General features: G+C 46.2%; 1 protein-coding gene across 4 annotated transcripts; it reads right to left on the reverse strand.

The window, feature by feature from the left end:
* Positions 1–2,264: 2,264 nt before the first annotated feature.
* Positions 2,265–22,667, reverse strand: Nif3l1 (NGG1 interacting factor 3 like 1). Of its 4 annotated transcripts, none has more exons than XM_006975054.4 (7): positions 22,543–22,667; positions 20,261–20,719; positions 17,319–17,481; positions 12,858–12,984; positions 8,674–8,812; positions 6,574–6,657; positions 2,265–2,693 (listed from the first exon to the last, which is right to left on the reverse strand). In XM_006975054.4, the coding sequence occupies exons 2-7, from the start codon at positions 20,691–20,693 to the stop codon at positions 2,509–2,511; spliced, it is 1,131 nt and encodes a 376-aa protein (XP_006975116.1). In that variant the 5' UTR covers positions 20,694–20,719; positions 22,543–22,667; the 3' UTR covers positions 2,265–2,508. The 4 variants fall into 4 exon arrangements, with proteins under 4 accessions (XP_006975116.1, XP_042116265.1, XP_042116266.1 ...); XM_042260331.2 differs by having other exon boundaries at positions 22,310–22,549; XM_042260332.2 differs by lacking the exon at positions 22,543–22,667 and adding an exon at positions 21,957–22,063.
* Positions 22,668–22,733: the final 66 nt, after the last annotated feature.

Here is a 22,733-nt window from a genome sequence, read left to right on the forward strand (position 1 = left end):
CTCACTTTGTAGACAAGGCTGACCTCGAACTCATCAAGATCTACCTGCCTCTGTCTGCCCAGTGCTGGGATTAAAGGCGTGCGCCACCACCGTCTGGGTTACAGGTTTGGGTTTTTTTGTTTTTTTTTTTAATAGATGTTACTGGTAATACAAGACCAGGGTGTATAGTCATTTTATAGTGCTGGTTGTTTTGAAGTGTTTGAAAACTTTCTGAGTGTATCTTACAGTACCATGGCATATTCCTATACACTCGCCCCCTTCTCAGCAGCACTGTTCCTTAATGTCTAGAGTCACAGTGACTTGAAGCTCTAACTCCTGGCTAATTTGCTTCTGGGCTGGAGGTGTAATTCACCAAGCAAGCTCTTTTGTTCTGGTTTTGATTTTTAGGTTAGCGTGCAAAGGTAATGGGTTCCCTTAGGGCATTTCATATATATACATATATTTCATTGTACTTGGTCCTCATTCCTTCCCATCCCCAATAACCAGGCCTCCCTCTCTCCCTTCTGCTTTATCTCATGTATCCTCATTACTCTCCTTTTCCTTAAAAGTCTCTTTATCTTATCTCTGCTTCTGGTTCTATGACTGCATGCACCCACACACAAACATACATATCCAAGTTCTTCATAAGAGAGGACATGCAGAATGTCTTTCTGAGTCTGGCTTGTAGAATACCTGCAGGAAATGCTGTATAGTAATCACTAGTCATATTTTGAGTGTTTAATACCATCAATTAGCGATAAAATTCCAAGTGACTTTGGAGCTCAGTGGTACAACACTTGGCCTTCCATTCACAATGTTGGAACACAGTTCAAGAATAGAGTTGTACAGCTGGGCGGTGGTGGTGCATGCCTTTAATCCCAGCACTCGGGAGGCAGAGGCAGGAGGATCTCAGTAAGTCCGAGGCCAGCCTGGTCTACAGAGCAAGCCAAGTTCCAGGACAACTAGGGCTGTCTAAAACCCCCCCCCCCAAAAAAAAAAAAAAGTTGTACAAGGGTAATTTTGAATGCTTGTGAGAAAACAAGACATTGTGACCTCAGTTTCTTCAAAACCACAAAATTATTCTTGGAATGTGCTTTCATGCCCCTCCCAGGTGTAGCAGATAGGTTTGCATTCATTTTAGATAATTCATTACAGCTGGCTATGGTTATTTGTTCATTTGCCTCTAGGGAAAACTTGTTTTTGCCGTGTGCCATTTGTCCTTGGGATTGCCCACTTTACTCAGGTGACCTCTTAACCCTCAGTATGAATCGTCTGAGGCTCTGAATAAAGTTGGCTATTGCAGGAGACTTTACTCTGCCTCATTTTTAGGCCCTGTTCTCCCAGGTTCACACTACCAACTTCAGCAGTAAACAGACAAGGTGCTTAGTTTGATCCCCACACTACCAAAAAACAGCAAAATTATAGGAACAAGTAGAAAAGAAGACAGTGATCACCGATGGTTTTTTTTTTTTTTTTTTTTTTTAATCCCGATAAAACTTTCTTTCTGATGCCTAACCTAAAAGTATATAGACTGCCAGGCGGTGGTGGTGCACACCTTTAATCCCAGCACTCGGGAGGCAGAGGCAGGGAGATCTCTGAGTTCAAGGCCAGCCTGGTCTACAGAGCGAGTTCCAGGACAGGCACCAAAACTACAGAGAAACCCTGTCTCGAAAAATCAAAAGTACATAGACCCAAAAAAATGCTGCTTAGAAATAAATCTAGGTCCATTTTTTGCTGTTTTTCTTGTCTTTGTGAGTGTGGGTGCCTATGGAGATCAGAGTGTGTTAGATGCCCTACAGCTGAGTTACAGGGGATTGTGAGCTACCATGTTAGTGCCAGGAAGTGAATTCCATCCCACTGCAAGAGCAGCGTGTGTGTGTGTGTGTGTGTGTGTGTGTGTGTGTGTGTGTGTGTGTGTGTGTGTGTGTGTGTGTAAGTGTAACTGCTGAGCCATCTCTCTGGCTGCTTTTCTTTTGTAGACAGGGTTCCAGGCAGGCCTGGAACTCCAAAGCTTCCTCCCTTTGCCTGCCAGACACTGGGGTTGCAGCTGCACTACCACACTCGGCTCCAAATCTGTCTCTAAGTGACAGAGATCATTGAGACGGAAACACCTCATCCACACAGAACCGCTTCTCAAGAATGGTACGTGCATGCCTTTAATCCTGCATTTGGTGAGCATGCACCTCAGCTCAAGGGGACCTAAAGGCCAGCCTCGGCTAAATAGGAGTTGGAGGCTATCCTGGGTTACAGGAGATTCTGTCACAAACAAGCAACCAAACAAAAAATGCCTTGTTACATACAGGTTTTAGTCATCTTTTCCAAGGGTTTATAGTGAATATCTGTCTTTATTGTACTCTTTACATATGGTCTTTACCTTGTGAGCCGTAACATTAGCGAGCCAGACAGAAGAACTGAAAACGATGTCGATCGAGCCGTTCTGCAGGATGTCAGCACCACCAGTTCTTCCTGCACAGTCCCATTTCCATCCAAATGATGTGTGGCTTGTGTCACCATGACATCTTGTGTGTTTTAAACCACACGAAGAGGGTCCCTGTCTGTCTCAGACAGGATAATATTAATCTTATTCTCCAAGTGGACACCCAGCATTTCCTGGAGATCGGAGAGGAAGCCTCGTTCGGTGTTGCTGTGTTCACAAAGAATGACATTTATCCCTTTGGACGCAGCATCCAGAACATCATGGTGGGACATTTCACCTGCCCAGGAGGAAAGAGCAATGTCTTAAATCTTAGACATGGAATGTGTGCATTCTGGACCACCGCAGCAGGGAGCCTGCGTCTGTATGAATGAATGCAACGGCCCACAAGGTCCTGCGTTTGCTGCCCAGGAAAAGGAAGTTCAAACTACATATCACTTTATGGTGCTGCGTCACGTCTATGTTCAGGAGCAAGAATACGGGGATGGCACTGAAGAAGACCAAGATGTGCGTGTGTGTGTGTGTGTGTCCTGATGCATTATCGGGGGTGGGAAATCAACTTTAGAAGTCAGTTCTCTCCTCCCCTTGTGGTGCCTGGAACTGAAGTCCAGTCATCAGACTTGCAGAGCAAGTTTGTTTACCCTGAGCCCAAAGCATGAATTTCATTTTATGTTTCCTCTATACTTTATTCTCATGCCCTGAAGATAGTATGTATAGCATTTTGAATGTGCCAGTATTTTTATAATAACCTGTCTCGTGAGTCTAGGTGTGGAATTTTCCTCTTATGCTTGTGTTAAAATAGTTTTGTAGCACTTTGGACATAAATACTTTTGATGCAGAATGCTGCCATGGATAACCGTAATCCTAGAACTTGGGAAGCTGAGGAAGAGGATCAAGCATGCCGGCCAGCCTCAGCTAAATAGCTGGAGGCAATCCTAGGTTATAGGAGACCCTGTCAACAAATGCCTTGTTAGTTATTGTGGCTGGGCAGCAGTGGTGTACGGTGTGTGCCTTTAATCTAATCCCAGCACTCCGGAGGCAGAGGCAGGAGGAGCTCTGAGTTTGAGACCAGCCTGGTCTACAGAGTGAGTTCTAGGACATCCAGAGCTACACAGGGAAACCCTGTCTTGAACAACCAAAAAGAAAGAAAGAAAGAAAGTTACTGTGAAAAGATAAAGGGAAAACTCACATATGTTGTAAATTTTTAAAAATATTTATAAATTTGATGACTGAATTTGAGAACAAAAACATTGTGGGGGAGGAGAGATTAAAAATAATGAATATGAACAAAACTCTGGAAATAATAAAGTGTGTGCCTGTGTGTTATATACAATTTGGTTTATAGAAAGTTAAGCTTTAATCAGGGTTTACAGACATAAAGCCATTAAAATTTTTTTAAATGTTTGTTGTTTTGTTTTGTTTGAGACAGGGTTTCTCTGTGTAGCCCTGGCTGTACTGGAACTCACAGAGATCCTCCTGCTTTTGCCTCCCAAGTTATGGGATTTAAGGCGTGGGCCATCAGATCCCAGCTAAATTTTTTAAATGTAAAAATAAGAAAAGTGTGTTCTTACTGGGAAAGTGAGCTGGCTGCTTTCAACTCTACACAATAGTATCAGTTCACTGTTAGGAATAGTTTGTATGCGAGCACCCTTTAAAATACCTTAACATTTTGGAATTGCTTGAACTTATACACATATTACTTTATAATTCTTAAGAACTAGACTGTTTTTAACTGTATGCATATGTATGCTTGCAAGTACATGCCATGTATGTATGGGTGGTGGAGGGCAGAAGAGGTGTGAGCAATTTTAATGAAACTCACTGGCTCATAAGGAGAGAAAAGAGGAAGCAGTTGTGAAGGGAGAGGAGAGACCAGCAGACTGGACGGACAAGTGTGTGTTCAAAGTCCACGTGCATGAACCCGTCACAATGAGACCTGTCATGTATTTAAAAAGTACTTAAAAAGACAGTGCCAGATAATAGAACGCTGCCTGTCCCTGCGTGTGCACTTAGAGACTTCACACGTGACCAGGTGAAGGACGCTGCCTGTCCCTGCGTGTGCTTAGGGATTTCACACTTGACCAGGTGAAGGACGCTGCCTATCCCTGTGTGTGCACTTAGGGTTTCACACGTGACCAGGTGAAGGATGCTGCCTGTCCCTGCGTGTGCACTTAGGGATTTCACACGTGACCAGGTGAAGGACACTGCCTGTCCCTGCGTGTGTGCTTAGGGATTTCACACGTGATTCCTTCACTGTCATCAAGGTCATGTAGTTCCTCACCTGAAGTTCAGGACTTCTCTCCAAGGCAGCCGGACACTCACCCCAGCTGTTTGTTGCCTCCCCACAATTCTTTAACTAAGCTCCTTTATCTGCTCGGTTTAAGGATCTAGTCAGGAAAATCCAAAGCCTTCCATGTGTGTGTAAAGGGTTTGGGTCTAAAGTGCAGACAGGCGGACACTTTACCCTCCATGGTTCCTTGTCTAATCTCAGAACGAGGACATGCCCTTCTGTGAAGGTGGGAAATTAGTACATTTATTAATTTCTCTCCACCTCATGTGGTTAGACGGTCTTTATTGAACAGGGAGCTCAGGAACTCACCTAGACTGCTGACAGTAAACCCTACGGGTCCTCTGTCTCCTCGCCAGCACCGGGGTGGGCTCTGGACCACACTCAGGTCCTCCTGCTTGCACGGCCGGTGCTTCACTAACGGGGCATCTCCCTAGATCTCAAAGAATTCTTAGGATACAGAGGAACCAGAGCTGGGCTAGACTCACTGAGGCAGGAAGATTGAGGCTGGTCTGGCCTTACTGCGAGACTTAGTTTCAAAAATCAAAAAAACAGAAGAGCATGGTTGTAGTGGACATGGTGGCGCATGCCTTTGATCCCAGCACTTGAGGCAAAGGCAGGTGATCTCTGTGAGTTCGAGGCCAGCCACTACTACTCACTACATAGTGAGATCCTGCCTCAAATAAATAAATAAACAAACAAACAAACAAATAAATGGACAAAGGAGAGTTAGGAGGAAGGAGGATGGTGCCAGAACAATCTTGGGGTGTTGTTTCCGTTTTGTTTTTTGAGCTCATCACTGAAAGTACAGAAGGGGGCAGGAAAAAGGCACTGTCCGCAGAGGAAGCCCTAAGCCCGGGGCTGCAGGAGAGGATGCTCACTTAGGTTTCACCTGGACACGTGAGTCAATGGCTAGTCCGTCGTATTTACATCTGGAAAACAAATTCTGGACGGGGCATGCGCACAAGTCTGTCATCTCTGCCACTGTTCAAGGCCAGCCTGGTTTGCATCGAGTTCTAGGCTTGGCAGGGTACATACACCACACCAAGCCAAAGGGAGCCCGGTATGGTAGTGCACATCCTCAATCCCAGCGAACAGGAGGGCGAAGTGGAGGGTCTCTGAGTTCAGGGTCAACTAGCTTGGTCTACCTGGTGAGTTCCAGGCCAGCCAGGACTAGCCAGTGAGACCCTGCCCGGTGGGTGAGATGACTAAGGGTACTTGCCCTCAAGCTGAGAAATCAAGGTCAATCCCAGGAACTCCCATGGTGAGGACCAACTCCCACAGTGGTCTTCTGAGTTCTCTATGTGTGTGCTGTGGTACACACACACAATAAAAGTAAAATCCCAAATAAAAACTAATCTGGGGGACCATTAGAGGCACAATGCAGTAAGTACTTCAGGGAAGGTTCTAGAAAGATTTCAGAGCTTGGCTTAACAGAACTGATTACTAGCTTTGGGGCCCAAAGGAACCTCTTTCCAGCCCAGATAACAAGACAGAAAAGCCTTCCACTACTGACATGGAATCCGAGGAGGAAAGTGGTTACATAAAGACCAACGGAAATCAATTTAGGGGGCAAACTAACAGACTTTCAAGTCATTTCTCCCCTCCACAGACAACACGGTATGCCTTCATTTGATATAGCTCCTGTTTAGTTCAAGTTCAAAACATTTACTAGGGGTTGGTGGTATAGCTTGCAGTACAGTGTTCGCCAGCATGCAGGAGGCCCCGGGTTCAAAGCCCTGCACCTCGAAAACAAACAGAAATGAAAGGGGAAAAGTACGTCACCTGTGCCACGCCCGGTCCTGAAATCTGCGAGTTTTGAATATTTAAGAGGTAAAGCAAGGTTGAGGAAGAGATCCAGAAAGGTTCCTACCTGTGAGGTAAAGGTCAGCCTCCACTCCTTGTAGAACACGGCTCCCAGATCCAGCACACAGGGCCACAACTCTGACTGGAGACTCTTCAAGACAAAGACAAGAGGTGTTACTATAGACAGAACCCTTCAGTTTAACACCGCCGTTTGTACTACCAATCCTAACCCTAACGCAGACTGGCTAATCTCTTCCCCAGTGCATGAATTATGCTGTCACAGGACAGTCAGGGGCTACACTGTGAAACCTTGTCTCAAAAAAATAAAACAATAGCCAGGTGGTGGTGGCGCACACCTTTAATCCCAGCACTCGGGAGGCAGAGGCAGGTGGATCTGTGTGAGTTCGAGGCCAGCCTGGTCTACAGAGTGAGTTCCAGGACAGCTAGGACTGTTTCACAAAGAAACTCTGTCTTGAAAAACCTAGATAGATAGATAGATAGATAGATAGATAGATAGATAGATAGATAGATAGATAGATAGATAGAAAGACAATGATAGATAGATAGATAGATAGATAGATAGATAGATAGATAGAAAGACAATGATAGATAGATAGATAGATAGATAGATAGATAGATAGATAGATAGATAGACAGACAGACAGGCAGATTAAAAAAAAAAAAAAAAAAAAAAAAAAGCTAGCCGGGCGTTGGTGGCGCACGCCTTTAATCCCAGCACTCGGGAGGCAGAGGCAGGCGGATCTCTGTGAGTTCGAGGCCAGCCTGGGCTACCAAGTGAGCTCCAGGTCTCGAAAAACAAAAACACACAAAAAAAAAAAAAAAAAAAAAAGAAATATCTGAGTTAGGGCTGGAGGGATGGCTCAAAGGTTAAGAGCACCGACTGCTCTTCCAGAGGTCCTGAGTTCAAATCCCAGCAACCACATGGTGGCTCACAACCATCTGTAATGAGATCTGGTGCCCTCTTCTGGCCTGCAGACATACATGCAGATAGAACACTGTATACATAATAAATAAATAAATCTAAAAAAAAAAAAAAAAAAAAAAAAAGCTAAATGAAAAAGCAGGCATGATGATGGCACATGCCTATAATCCCAGCATGTGTGAGGATAACCCTATATTCGGGGCCAGCCAAAATTAGAACTTGAGCAGAACAAGTGATCCTCCTGCCTCGGCTCCACATATGTTCAGATTACAGGCATGTGCCAGCATGCCCAGCTCCAAAAACAATTTTATTTTAAATTTACGCAAACAGATCCATCTTTGGTTCTACACAGGGAACACAAGGCATTGTTCTAACGAATGCAGCTGCACAGACCCATACGCCTCTGAGCAAGAGCAGAGTTGCAGCTCCAGGCTTTGCTCAGTGCTAACAACCAACCTCAGCTGGTCTGCAGACCGAGGCAAGTGGGAAAGTTCTAGAAAGAGAAATGCAGAGCGGGAGAGATGGACACTGAGTTTAAAAGCACTTGCTGCTCTTCCAGAGGACCCAGGTTTGGTTCCCAGCATCCATGTCTGGTGGCTCACAACCTGTAACTTCAGCTCCAGGGGGTCGGACAACACACACACAAACACTCCAAGTTAAATAAATCTTTAAAAAGGGGGGAAAAAGCAGGATGTTACAAATGTGTCAGGCACTCTTCCTCTCCTCCTTTAAAGGCAGGCTCTCAGGGTGTAGCCTTAGCTGTAACTCACTTTGTAGACTGAGCTCAAGCACAGAGATCCACTGCTTCTGTCAGGTGCTAGAAGCAAAGGTATGGCCCACCACACCCAGCCCGGTCTAGAATTTTGACTCCGTGATGTAAAACCCTCCATTCCCATTGCGACAGTGACCAGTTTATGACTGACAGACTTCCAATGCTGACTGGAGATGAACACAGAAAACTAAGACACTTTATCATTTAGGCCAGGGAGAGGTATTCCACATCCTAGCCCAGCCCACCCTGGTTGACAAAGTAGACCAATTATCTCCCTGAGCTACCAACGTGTTCTCTACCACGTACATGAATGAAAGCAGCACACACTTGGGAGACAGAGGCAAAAGGAGTTTGAAGCCATGCTATGCTCTATGAGGTCAGGTGTCAAAAATATCCCAAACCAAATCTGTCCAAAGTCACAGCAGATCTGCTAGGTGATGAAAGCTATTTACCTAAGGTCTTCCCTACTCCAAGAGCTAAGCGAAGATGAGCTAGCTTCAGGTGTCCTTTGATTCGCTCTATCATCGTTGCCAGGGAGACAGGTTCATCCAGTGTGCACAACCGTCCCATTCCGGTATTCAGAAGCAAAGGCTGAAGAGAAACACAAGTTAGAACATTATCTTTCTCCGGTCCAAAGAAATGTATAGAACAATTGGAATCAGTAAGATTTGTGTACATAAGCTCATGATAGCTCAAGCTAAAGTTTGGGATACAAACCTAACAAGAACATCTAACTTCTGGGAGCTCACACCCTGCTAGATATTTAACACATTCAAAACGAAGTTTTTAAATTCAAGGTCGGTGCTACTGTTAGGGAAACAAAGGAATGACAGCCTGGGGGCTGGAGAGAGGGCTCATCAAAAAGAGCACTTCGCTGTTCCTGCAGAGGACCCGGGTTTGGTGCCCAGCACCCACACGGCAGCTCACAACGACTTGTAAACTCCAAGGGATCCAACACCCTCTTCTGGCCTCCACTAGTTATCACTTCTTATGCACATCTACAACAAAAAAGGACAAACAGGGCAGAAAGAAATACAAACTGTAGTTTGAAGAGAACAACACCAGGGAATGTAATGCTTGAGCCAAGAGATCGGGAGAGGACTGATGTGCAATGGAGGTGGGTGCCCTCAGGGGAAGACCCCACCCGGTTCAGCTTCCAACCTGTGAAACTAAGGGATTTTCTGTTCCTAAATAGCAACAACCAGAGGCTTCTGCAGATGTGATTTAAGGGGGACAGGCTCCACCTCAAGTGGGCAGCTGAAGGGTTGCTGTGGGATAATGCTTTTGTACACTGGTTTAATAAAATGCTGATTGGCCAGTAGCCAGGCAGGAAGTATATACGGGATATGCAGACAAGAATTCTGGGGAGAGAAAGGCTGAATCAGCAGCATGTAATGGCACACAGGTAAAGCCACTGAACACTTGGCGACATATAGATTAGCAGAAATGGGCTGAGTTTAAGTGTAAGAGCTAGTCAGTAGTGAGCCTGAGCTAATGGCGGAGCAGTTTTAATTACTATGAGCCTCTGTGTGTTTACTTGGGTCTGAGCAACTGTGGACCGGACAGGACACAGGAAACCTTTCAGCTACAAAGGGTGCACTACTAAAAATGTCAAGGAGTCTTCCTCCACGGCTATGGAGAGCCACTGAAGCCAAGTGGGTGGAGGGAAAGTCCCTACATGGGGCACTGAGAAGCCATTCTGCAGACTTGTAAAGCGAAGCCTGGGTTGCACTAGAGAGCCCAGGATGCTGGAGATGTCAGAGCCGGGGGTCCCTGCTGAGGAGAGCTGCAGACAGAATAGAACCAGCTCAGGAGAGTGACGGCTAAAGTAACATTTTAAGTTTGAATCACTGTGCTTAAGAGACCCATTAAACAAAAACGCCTCTAACCAGTAAGCCCGATTTGCCCAAGGAGAGATAACTTCCTGGAATGTCAGGGGCTATTCATGGAAGATGACAAGCACAAGTTTTCACTTCTGTAAACCAGGCTGGCTGCCCTAACTGTGCAGGATGTGCCTGATCACACACAGGCAGGGAGTACATCAGGATGTGTTCGGTCCCCTGACTGGATGAAGATGGGAAGTATACAGCCTTGTGGGTTTTGCCTTTATAAGCACTGACTAACGTAATCTGTGGCCAGTCTCTGAGAGTCCCAGATAGGAACCTAAACAGTGTCCATTGTCCTGGCCAATATTTAATAAACCTTGCTTCAAATTTGAGTCAAAAACTGTGGTAGTGGGGCTGGAGAGATGGCTGCTCTTCCAGAGGTCCTGAGTTCAATTCCCAGCAACCACATGGTGGCTCACAACCATCTGTAATGAGATCTGGTGCCCTCTTCTGATGTAAGGACACATGCAGGCAGAACACTGTGTACAGAATAAATAAATCTTTTTTAAAAAACTGTGGTGGTGGTCTTATTCTCACCCGGCAGGTCAACAAGAGAAGTGTGTTGCACTCAGCAAAGCCGTAATGGAGGAGCCATCTAAGCCCTCTGACACCAGACACGCAGCTACAGGATTTGGAATTTGCCTTGATGGGCTCCAGGTTGGCTTTGTTCCAGTATTTCCTCACTATGCCCCCATTCTCCTTTTTGGAATGATAATGTATATTCTATGCCATTGTATGTTGGAGGTATGTAATTTGCTTTTTGATTTCATAGGGGGTTACAATTAAAAGGTTGCCTTGAGTCTCAGTGTGGTGGTTTGAATAGATATGGCCTCCATAGACTCAGGTGTGTGAATGCTCGGCCCATAGGGAGTGGCACTGTTAGGAGGTGTGGCCTTGTTGGAGGAAGCGCGTCACTGTGGAGGTGGGCCTTGAGGTCTCCTATACTCAAGCTATGCCCAGTGTGACAAAACAGTCTCCTTTGCTGCCTACAGATCAAGATGTAGAACTCAAGCCAAGCGGTGGTGGCTCAAGCCTTTAATCCCAGCACTCAGGAGGCAGAGGCAGGTGGATCTCTGAGAGTTTGAGGGCAGCCTGGTCTACAGAGTTAGTCCAGGACAGGCTCCAAAGCTACAGAGAAACCCTGTCTCGAATCCCCACGCCAAAAAAAAAAGAGAAAAGAAAAATTAAAAAAAAAAAAAAAAAAAAAAGATGTAGAACTCTCAGCTCCTTCTCCAGGACCACATTTGCCTACATGCCACCATGCTTCTCACCATGAAGATATCGGACTAAACCTCTGAAACTGTAAGCTAGGCCCAGTTAAATTTTTCCTTTATAAAAGTTGGTGTGGTCATGGTGTCTCTTCACAGCAGTAAAACCCTAACTATGACACTCAGAAAAAACATTGAACTTTGGACTTTTAAAAAGTATTGAGACTGTGAAAGACTATGGGAACTTTAGAAATGAAATGAATTTTTCCTGATGGCGTGGGGGCCAACATGTTGAATGTGGTAGTTTGAGTGAAAATAGCCCCACCCCAAAGGTTCGAGTTTGGGAAAGATTAGGAGGTGTGGCCTGGTTAGAGGAGGTCACTGGGGGCAGGCTTTGAGGTTTCAAAAGACCCAAGTTATTCCCAGTGCTCTCCCTCTGCTTTCTACTTGTGGATCGAGATGTGAGCTACCAGCTGTTCAGGCCGCCTTGCCTTTTCTCTGCCCTCTCTAGCCCTTTGAAACTGTAAACCCAATCACACACTTATTTTCTTTTTTGTAAGCTGCCTTGGTCATGGTATTTTGTCACAGCAACAGGAAAGGAACTAATACAGGAGGGCAATGAATACCAGGGCTAAAACCACGAAGAAGAAAGAACAGTGCTTTCCTAATCCTAGACTATCTCCTCACGATAAAGTTTCCAGGAATACGTCCTCACCACTCTCGGTGCTTGTGTGTGTCTGTGTGTGCACACTCAGTCGGTTCTCTCCGTCTGTGAGTTCTGTGAATCACACTCACGGGGCCAGGCTTGGCCACAGCCACCTCTACCTGCTGAGCCGTCTTGCTGGCCCTTGGTGACTTAATAGTTGACAAATGCATCTGCAGCACAAGAACAATAGTAATGCAATCTGCCAACACTCACACATCATTCAACACCCAGGATCTGCAGGCCAGTCATTCACACATTCAACACACACAAGATCCACATGTCAGTCATGGCCAGTCATTCACACATTCAACACACACAAGATCCACATGTCAGTCATGGCCAATCATTCACACATTCAACACACACAAGATCCGCATGTCAGTCATGGCCAACACTCACACATCATTCAACACACACAAGATCCGCATGTCAGTCATGGCCAACACTCACACATCATTCAACACACACAGGATCCGCATGTCAGTCATGGCCAGTCATTCACACATTCAACACACACAAGATCCGCATGTCAGTCATGGCCAACACTCACACATCATTCAACACACACACAAGATCTGCATGTCAGTCATGGCCAACACTCACACATCATTCAACACACACAGGATCTGCATGTCAGTCATGGCCAACACTCACACATCATTCAACACACACAGGATCCGCATGTCAGTCATGGCCAACACTCACACATCATTCAACACATGCAGTATCCACATGCCAGTCATGGCCAACATTCACACATTAAACACACTGTATCCACATGCTAGTCATGGCCAACACAGCTGTCACAATGCTCAGCAACATGAGGGCAGAAATACCTTCTCCAGTGACAGAATTTCTGTTTTCTGATAAAGTTGTCTGTTCTGGGAGAGAAAAGCTAGCACCTGCATTAAAGCCTTCTGAGTACAATTCAGGCTGATTCGTGTGTGTTCCTCGTCATCACACCTAGAAAGAAATCAGCTATTTGACTAAGGTAAAGTAGTTCAAATACCCCACAGTCTATAACCTGCTACAAACATTTACATGAAACCAAAGATGTGATCAGCAGAACTTGCTCAATCCCAACCAACAGTGTTCTCAGACTGTGCTGCCTCGGAACCTGCTGACATCTTAAGCCTAATAACAGTGACTGAATCCTTCAACAGGTCCAGGAAAATAGAACATCTATAGCCAGAGACAGAGAAAATGGAAACTTTATTTTTTACACGTATGTGTGCATGCACATGTGTGTGTGAGTACATGACACAGTGTGCACGTGTCACGGTGTAGGTGTGAATCAGAGTACAATTTGTGGGAGTTGATTTCCTCTTTCTTTTTTTCTTAAATATTTATTTATTTATTTATTGCACATTTGTCTTTGTGAGGGTGTCAGATTCCCTGGAACTGGAGTTACAAACAGTTGTGAGCTGCCATGTGGGTGCTGGGAATTGAACCCGGGTCCTCTGGAAGAGCAGTTGGTGCTCTAAACCAGTGAGTTATCTCTCCAGCCCTCTGATTTCCTCTTTCTACCATGCAGGTCCCAGGGATCAAAACCAAGTCCCATCAGGCTTGGCAGCAAGTGTCTTCACCCTCCCAGGGTAAATTTCAATGACCGAATCCAAATTATACAGAAAGGAATGAAGCCACAAATCTGCATTGACAGTAAGTACCCATGAAGGACAGACAGACAGTCCTTGAGCCACATTCTGAGATGCAGGGCTCTAGGGATTCTCAAAACAAAGCACTGTTAAGAGTCTTACAGAAAAGCATGGGGCCATGTGCCTGTAACTCCTCCACTCAGGAGGCCAAGGCAGAAGGACTGTGCTGAGTTTAAGGCCAGACAGCAGCATATAGCCAAACCCTGCCTCCAAACAAAAACCACACACTGAGTTTTAGTGACCACAGAATTCTAGAAACAAAAGGCACCTTAGAAGGTAATCTGACCCGGTGGGTAGCACACGCCTATAATCCCAGCACTTGGGAAGGAGAGGCAAGATCAGGAGGTAGAGGCCAACCTGGAGTACATGAGACTTGCTACCTCAAAGTCAAGTGTAGTGATGAACACCTTTGATCCTAGCTCGTGGAAGGCAGAGGCAGGGGGTTCTCTGTGAGTTCAAGGCCAGCCGGGTCTATATAACAGCTAGGACTATATAGAAGAGACCATCTCAAAAAACAAACCAATAAAGAAAACAAAAAGACAAAGTCAAACAAACAAATGGGCTGGAAAGATGGCTTAGCGGTTAAGAATGCCTGTGCTCTTTGCAAAGGACCAGAGTTCAGTTCCCAGCACCCATAGCACGCCATTTGTTAAAAAAAAAAAAATGTGTATGCCCGGTGTGGTGGTGCGTGTCTTTAATCCCAGTACTCTGGGGGCAGAGGCAGGTGGATCTCTGTGAGTTTGAGGCCAGCCTGGTCTACATAAGAACTTCCATGACAACCAGGGGTATATAGTGAGATAGTGAGACCCCTGTGTCAAAAATAAATAAATAAAACCAAAACAACATGTAAAACAAAACTATATTTCTTTATATTCCTATCTATGTATGGTTAGAAGGATACCTACTTCTCAGCAGGGTGGGGTGACACATGCCTGTACCCTAACACTTGAAAGGCCGAGGTTAAAGGGTCAAAAGTCTGAGGCCAGTGTGGGATACAGAAGTCCCTAGTTCTCTGTAAACAAGGGAAGGATTGTTTGGACTGAGTCATTTTTTTATACATCAGGGGTGTGTGTACACCTGTGTGCATGCGTGTGTATGTGTGTGTGTGTGTGTGTGTGTGTGTGTGTGTGTGTACATGCACACCACAGCACACGTGTGGATATCAGAGGACAACTTTTGGGACACGGTTTTCCTACCACCATGTGGGTCCAGGGATCAAACTCAGGGCATGAGTCAGCAACTTTACCCACTGAGCCATCCCAAAAGCTGTTGTTTAGACTTTTAGATTTTTAATTTTAATTTTTTTTTTTGAGACAGTTTTCTGTGTAGCCCTGGCTGTCCTCAAAGTCACAGAGATCTGCCTGCCTCTGTCTCCCAAGTGCTGGGTTTAAAGGCGTGTGCCATCATGCCCAGCCTTGTTTGAATTTTTTAGTGCCTTACTTTCAATTTATTTGTTTTTTTATTTAAGTATTGCATGGTATTTCAGTGTGGCAGAATACTTCCGGTGATATCAAACCACTCAATGTTCCAAGAATGACGGTGTTTTAGAGCCTGGAAATTCCACCCAGACTACTGTAGGATATTTGTAATGATTTTATGATAAAAAAAAAAAATCTGTATTTAATGCAGGGGGATGGAGCTCAGTGGGAGAATGCCTGTCTACAATGCATAAAGCAAAAGCAATCTATACTTAACCATTATTCTGGGGGCCCGAGAGATGGCTCGAATTAAGAGCACCAACTGCTCTTCCAGAGGACCCGGGTTCAATTCCCAGGACCCACATGGCAGCTCACAACTGTCTGTAAGCTCAGTACCAGAAACTCCAACACCCTCCCACAGACATGTATGCAGGCAAAATGCCAATGCACATAAAATAACAATAATAAAAACCATTATTCCACTGGGGGTGGAGATATACACCTGTAAGCACAGTATTTGGCATACTAAGGCAGAAGGGTTGTGAGTTTGAGGGAAGTTTGGACTAAATAGTGAGACCTTTTCACAAAAAAACAAACAAAACCCAAAAAACAAAAACAAACAAAAAAATCCATAAACAATCCATGAATCAAACTGATCTCTTCTTGTAGTCCTATAAAGATTTCAAGTTCAATAAGAAATCATTTATCTTTGTTTTAAAAACAATTGTTGGGGCTGGAGAGATGGCTCAGAGGTTAAGAGCACTGACTACTCTTCCAGAGGACCTGAGTTCAATTCCCAGCAACCGCATGGTGGCTCATAATCATCTATAATGAGACCTGGTGCCCTCTTCTGGCCTGCAGGGATACACAAAGACAAAACACTGTATATGTAATAAATAATAAATCTGAAAAAACAACAATTGTTAAGTCCTACTTTTGTGTACTTGCTGCCTTTCCTTTCCCGTTCTTTTGGTTTTAATTACACTGGAGGGGAGGGGCATGTGCATTTGGGCAGTGGAGGTCAGAGGCCAACTTGCAGGAGTGGGTTCTCTCTCCCCACCACGTGGGTTCCAGGGACTGATCTCAGGTCACCACTCTGGCAGCGTGTACTTTTACCCACGAGGCCATCCCCCCAGCCCAGCCTTTTCTCTCTCTTTCCTTTCCCGGTGGTGTTAGAATACCAGAGCCCACACGTCACAGGCATGTGCTCCACCTCTGATAGACCCCCAATCTTGACCTTCCCTGATGCTTCCATGGGTATCAGGATGAATTGGCTGAGAGAGCCTCTCTTATCCCACCTTTAAAGGACCAAATGAGCCGGGCGTTGGTGGCGCACGCCTTTAATCCCAGCACTCGGGAGGCAGAGCCAGGCGGATCTCTGTGAGTTCGAGGCCAGCCTGGGCTACCAAGTGAGCTCCAGGAAAGGCGCAAAGCTACACAGAGAAACCCTGTCTCGAAAAACAAAAAACAAAAAAAAACTAAAAAAAAAAACAAAAAAAAAAAACAAAAAAAAAAAGGACCAAATGATGGACCTTCCCAGAGGCACTTTCATTTCAAGTGCTTGGGAATCACTGTTTTACTGGAAACTATAAAACTGAGCCTTGCATGAATACATCACTAGGGTCTGACTACCTCCTTCAAAGTAAAAACAATTCCCTCTCAGTACTACCAGGAAAGTTCAAAATGCTTTCTGAAGGCTGCAGGGAAGGGCTGCTCTTGGAGAGCGCCCACACAGTGGGTCAGGACTGTCTGCATCTCCAGTCTCAGGGGATCCACTGCCCTCTTCTGGCCTCCCTGGCCCCAGGCACACAGGTGGAACACAGCCGTAAGTGCAGACGAAACTCCCATAAATAAACAAACCTCAAAAAGAAAAAGAGCCAGGAGTAGTAGCTCCCCTCTGTCACCCCGACACTTGGAGGCAGGGGCGGGGGTTTGCAGGCAGCCTGCAGACATCATGAGACCCCGGCTCAAAGACAAACTAAAGCAAACCAAACAACGGAGAAGGGGCAGCGCAGTGAGATGGTTTGGGCGTGAAGATTCTGACTGCCGAGCCTGCATATGACCTCATCCTGTGGAACCCATGCAGTGGTGGGAGGGAACTACTTCCCCCAAGACGTCTTCTGACCTCCACACATGCACTATGGTACACATCTGTCCATACGAATACACACACTACATAAATAATATCAAACAAGCTTTGAAAACAGAGGAAGGTATAATGTACCTAGCGGAGAAAGAAGTGACGGAAACCTCTCCGATTCCTTTCACTGCGGACACGACTTTGTCCAGGTCTTGGGTGTGGTTCACACTGACTTCTACTCGGTGGGCCCCCTCTGTGGGATAGTTAGGAGCTTTGGAGGGGTGGATGGGCCTGGCAGTGCAAGTTCCTGAGGAAAAAGTTGTGGGGACATCAAGGCTTTTGTAGTGCTTTAGAACTAAAGAGATAAACTATTCTAAGTAAAATCTATACGAAATGTCTCAGCATCCACTTTCCTGTTTATATATGTGAACATACACACATAACCATTAGATGCTCATCACTATATCTAAAAATCTGGTCTAGACACACAAAATAAAATCTATTTTCCCAATTATTTTCCAAAGACTCATATTTCAGGAAATCTTGGACAAAAAAGACTGAATCACTGATTTTTTTTTAAAAAAATTATCCACTGTTTGGTCACTCAAACCACAGTATAGATCACAAATACTTATATGTTGAACACATTTATAATGGCTATTTTATTATCAAGACGTCACAGTCCAAGGCCAAGTGTGGCGGTACACACTTTTAATCCCAGAACTGGGGAGTCAGAGGCAGGTGGATCTCTGTGAGTTTGAGGCCAGCCTGGTCTACATAGTAAGCTCCAGGTTAGCCAAGACTACACAGTGAGACTGTCTCAAAAAAAAAAAAAGAAAGGAAGGAAGGAAGAAAGAAAGGAAGGAAAGAAAGAAAAACAAAACAAAACAAAGAACCAAACCAAACAACAACAAAATTGCTTGAGCCCACATCGAGTATCGAAATGCTCACGGTACAGGATACAAGCGTTTAGTGAGATCCTGATGCTGTGCTGGGTGTGGTCGACACACTCACTCTAGCCTGGGAGACTGAAGCTGGGGATCCGAAGCTTGAGGCCCTTCTCTAGGTAAGGTGGGGGCGGGCAGTGGTGGCTCACCGGGGAAAGGTACTTGTCACATACGCCTCAGGACCCGAGTTCAGTTCCGGAAACCCAGGGTGGAAGGAGAGAACCCACTCCTGAAGGGTGTCCTCTGACCTCCACAAATGGGCGCTCCCACAGTCACCCCATAATAAAGATACGTAAAGAAGAGCAAAACAGCAAAGCAGACAGAAACCTTGGTGTCTAAGTAACTGACGCAGCAGGCGTATCCCGAAGGTGCTGAGCTTTGGTTCCAGAGCTGTGAGCGCCCGCCCGGGGTGCTGACACTGTCATCTGAATGACAGTCACCTAGCAATGACGCCTCACACTCGCTTATTCATCCCAGCGCTGGTCAGCTTGTCACAAGCCAAGGTCATCTGGGAAAAGGAACCGTCAATTGAAAACAATGCCTCCGTCAGACTGCCTGGAGGCAAGTCTATGGGGCATGTTCTTGATTAAGGGTTGATGTAGGAAGAAGACCCAGGACCCTGAGTAGGTGGTCCTGGGTTCTTTAAGAAAGCAGGCTAAGGGAGCCACGAGGGGCAAGCCAGTAAGCGGTGTTCCTGTGTGGCCTCCGCTTCAGTTCCTACCCTCACTTCCCTTCATGATGGGCTGTAAGATGAAACAAACCCTTGCCTTCTCAGGGTGCTTTTGGTCATGGTGTCTACCCCAGCTATAAAAGCAAATTAGGACAATCCTCTGCATAGAGTGCAAGCCAGCCTGAGCGGCACCAGACTCGGTAGCAAAACAACAAAAAACGTTCCATGGTTTGTTTTGCTTATGTTTTGGTGGGATGATGTGTGATGGGATTTAGGCAGTGTCTGGCTACATAGCTCAGGCTGGCCTTAAACCGAAGCTCTCCTGATTCAGCTTCCTGGGTGCTTAAAGAATAAGATTTCGGAGTACAGGCTTCTCCCACGCCAAGCCTAATTTACAATGTTTCATTTTTCTTTCTTAAAAGATTTTGTTTAGATTTATTTATTTCATTATTTTTATGTGTACAAATGTTCTGCCTGCATTATGTGTAGGCATCATGTGTGTGTGTCCACAGAGGTTAGAAGGGCATTGGTTCCCCTGGGACTGGGGTTACCGATGGTGGGGAGCCTCCATGTGGCTGCTGGGAACCCAGGTCCTCTGTAAGAGCTACAAAATGTTGCTTAACTGCTGAGCCAATTCTTCAGGCCCTATAAATAGTTCATTTTTCAAATAAAACTTGGGCTGGAGAGCTGGTTCAGTGGTGAAGAGTAGTACTTGCTCTTGCAGGGGACCTGGGCTTGATTCCCAGCGCCCACACAGAACTTCACAACGGTAAGGGAGGGTGGCCCCCTCGGAGTCGGTACAGGGCATAACTGGACAGGACATTCTCAGCATGGAGGAGCTTTGTTTCCTGGGGGAGGAGCTCTGCAAACAGCAGCAGGCACAAGCAAGCAAGCAGGTGCTTTTTGCAGAAGTGGGTTTTAAGGAGAAAAAGGTCTGTGCTAGGGTCAGTAGTCAATCCTGATTGGACATGTTGGCCAAATAATGAATTTTGATGGTTGGACCTGGGTGTTTTGTCTCAGGAATGAGTCAGTGGCCAAATAAGGGAATGGATTTCAGGGGCCAGCTTTAGGAGTGTGATCTAACGGTTTAGCAAGGGAGAAGGACAAAAGGCAAGACCCGTTGGCCCCACGTTCGCCGAGCTCAAGCCCGCTAGAGCCCTTCATCAACTGACTGTAACTCCAACTCGAGAGGATCCCGCACTCTCTTCTGGCCTTCATGAGCCCTACACACATGTGGTGCACTCCCATACAAGCAGACAAAACACTTAACGGATATAAAAATAAATACATTTTCAAGAGAAACTTAATTACCACATTTAAGCAACACATTATTTTATAAATAATGCACTGTATAAAAAACAGAAAAACTCCACTTCCCCTAAAAACAAAACTTTACTAGGAAGACATTCTAAAATTTCGAAGCATCTGTAGAGAAATCATTAACTATGGAAGGATACAATGTTTCTCACCAAGCCCCTTGGCCAACCAGCTGTTGACTCCCTGGGGTGCGGCATCATAGGCCGTGTGGGGGGAGTAGATGGCGACCCTGTTCTCCAGCGCCCGGATCACCAGGCGCTCCTTCCAGGTTTTCCAAGTTACGCGCTTCATGGCCCGGAAGATGGGCGGATGGTAGGAGAGAATGAGGTCGGCCTTCTTTTGCAGAGCCTCCTCCATGACCTCCTCCGTCAAGTCGTTGGTCAGGAAGAGTGTCTTCACAGTATGGGGAGGGCTCGGCTCCACCAGCAACCCCACGTTGTCCCAACTCTCAGCAAAGGAGAGGGATGCAAAGTCGTTCAAGGAGGAAAGGAGAGCCTTCAGATCCATGAAGGAGTGAGAAGAACTGCAGATCCAGGACGGGGCAAGCCGGATGCTCGTAGAGACCAGCTGTACAGAGGGCAGCATACAGAAACCAGGTAATCGTGCCGTGGCTGGTCAAAACACAGGAAGTGGTATTTACATACAGTTCAGCTCTGCACTTGGAGGCATCAAGAACATGAGTAAAAAAACTGTCACCAAGACCCAGATTCAAGTAGTGGCCGAGCTAAGTCATTTGATTTTTTAACTTTTTTTCTTTTTCTTTTCTTTTCTTTTTTTTTTTTTTTTTTTTTTTGAGACAGAGTTCCTCTGTGTAACAGTCCTAGCTGTCCCTAAAATCACTTTGTAAACCAGGCTGGCCTCGAACTCACCGAGATTCACCGGCTTCTGCTTCCCAAGTGCTGAGATTTAAAGGCATTCACCACCACCACCACCAGCCGGCTTTTGTTTTTTTGAGACAGCGTTTCTCCATGTAGCCCTGGCTGTCCTGGAACTCGCTCTGTAGACCAGGCTGGAATCAAACTCACAGAGATCCAACTGTCTCTACTTCCCGAGTGCTGGGATTAAAGGCGTGCACCACCACCACGGCCCGGCTTAACCTTTCCCCTCATGTACAAAATGGAGACATGACAACCCACCTCACAGCCATCTAAAGAAACAAAGGCCTGAGTCTATCACCTGGCAAAGTCTGATAAAATACAAGTGCTCATCACCTCTTACACCCTCCCCACTCTCCCCACCACCACTTCACGCTCACACCCTGTATTTCTGTGCTGCGCTCACATCCACAGACACACACAAGGGTCCGGTCCCCAGCACCACAGAAACTGGGTATGGTGGCACATGTCTGTAACCCCAGCAGCTGGGGAGCAGAAACCGGGGATCTGAGGTTCAAGGTCATCTGCAGCTATCCGGTGAGTTCACGGCCAGCCTGGTTACATCCAGACCCTTTCACGAATGTTATTTAAAATGTAACATATTGAGTGCAAATGTAACATATTGAGTGCGTGAGCAAGAACTGAGGCAAACAGGTCACCACAAATGAGCACAGTCAAGGAAAGAAGAGGCCAGAGCTGCTGCCCCTGAATGAGCACTACCTGCTCCAGGAAGGAGAAGAAAAGCGTAGGCATTTACCCACATACTCTGTGGCCCTTCAACTGGAGGATGGGAGGGCGTGTCACAAAACAATTCAAAATAGACGACAAGTACATAGATATATTTACCATGTGATGGGTAATGAGTGATCTGGAAGTTAACAGTAGCTTTGAATAAAAGAAACGTGTTTGCCACAACCAGCTATCCAGGAAATTGGGAATATTTGGCCAGTTGTTACCAACAAAGCTGACGTACCTTGTGATTGACTTTATTGTCAGTCAATAAACGTCTATTGTGAGAGGACATGAATGTGTCCCTCTGTTTCTGACACGATGCGCTCACAATACAGTTACAATAGTTTCTGCACTAATATGGGGGCCTCCTGAAACCACCTGACAGCTTGAGAGGACTTCACCTCCGATTCTACACCGCACTAGTGAGTGTGAACGAGAACTCCTGGGAAGAAACTGTCTTCTGAAACGGACGGACTGAACTACAGGGCAGTGGAGAGGCTGAGCTGGTACAAGGCTAGACCCTAACTCTCGGGCTACCTTTAGCCCTCTGCACAGCCACTTGCTAATTTCAAGTTGCATGGGAGCCCTCTTTACCCTCGGGTGGGGCTCTGCCTTCAAGGCCGTCCGTGTCCAGAACAGTCAAGGGCCATAGGGCACAGCCTTTAATCCTTGAGTCAGGACCCTCTCCCCTCCGGCAGCCAGGGAGTGTTCCGCCCCAATCTCTCCCGCCCTCGTCCTCCGCGGCACCCGATCATCACTGCAGCCCGCTCTCATGTACAGCTTCAGCGAGGGGAACCCAGCGAGCCTTCCACGCGCCCACTACTCACCAGCCCCAGAAACTCCCCTGCGCGTCACTTCCGCCCTGCCCCGAAGCTCCGGGCAATGTAGGAAAGAAGTTGGGCGGAAGTGGTCCCGTGCGTTTTGCTTCCGACTCCGGAGACCCTGTATGGGGTTGCAGGGGGGCGGTAGCGGGTCGTTTCTTAGTGTGGCTGTCTGTGAAGCCCTCTCGCTGTCAGAT

The sequence above is a fragment of the Peromyscus maniculatus genome, chromosome 13, assembly GCF_049852395.1.
Source record: "Peromyscus maniculatus bairdii isolate BWxNUB_F1_BW_parent chromosome 13, HU_Pman_BW_mat_3.1, whole genome shotgun sequence".
Lineage (NCBI taxonomy): Eukaryota > Metazoa > Chordata > Mammalia > Rodentia > Cricetidae > Peromyscus > Peromyscus maniculatus.

Coding starts and splice junctions, on each gene's coding strand:
- Nif3l1 (XM_006975054.4), bottom strand. CDS start 20,693: ATGCTGCCCTCTGTACAGCTGGTCTCTACGAGCATCCGGCTTGCCCCG. Junction 12,985..17,318: donor GTCACTTCTTTCTCCGCTAG/GTACATTATACC, acceptor ATTTCTTTCTAG/GTGTGATGACGAGGAACACA. Junction 6,658..8,673: donor TGGAGTAGGGAAGACCTTAG/GTAAATAGCTTT, acceptor TTTGTCTTGAAG/AGTCTCCAGTCAGAGTTGTG.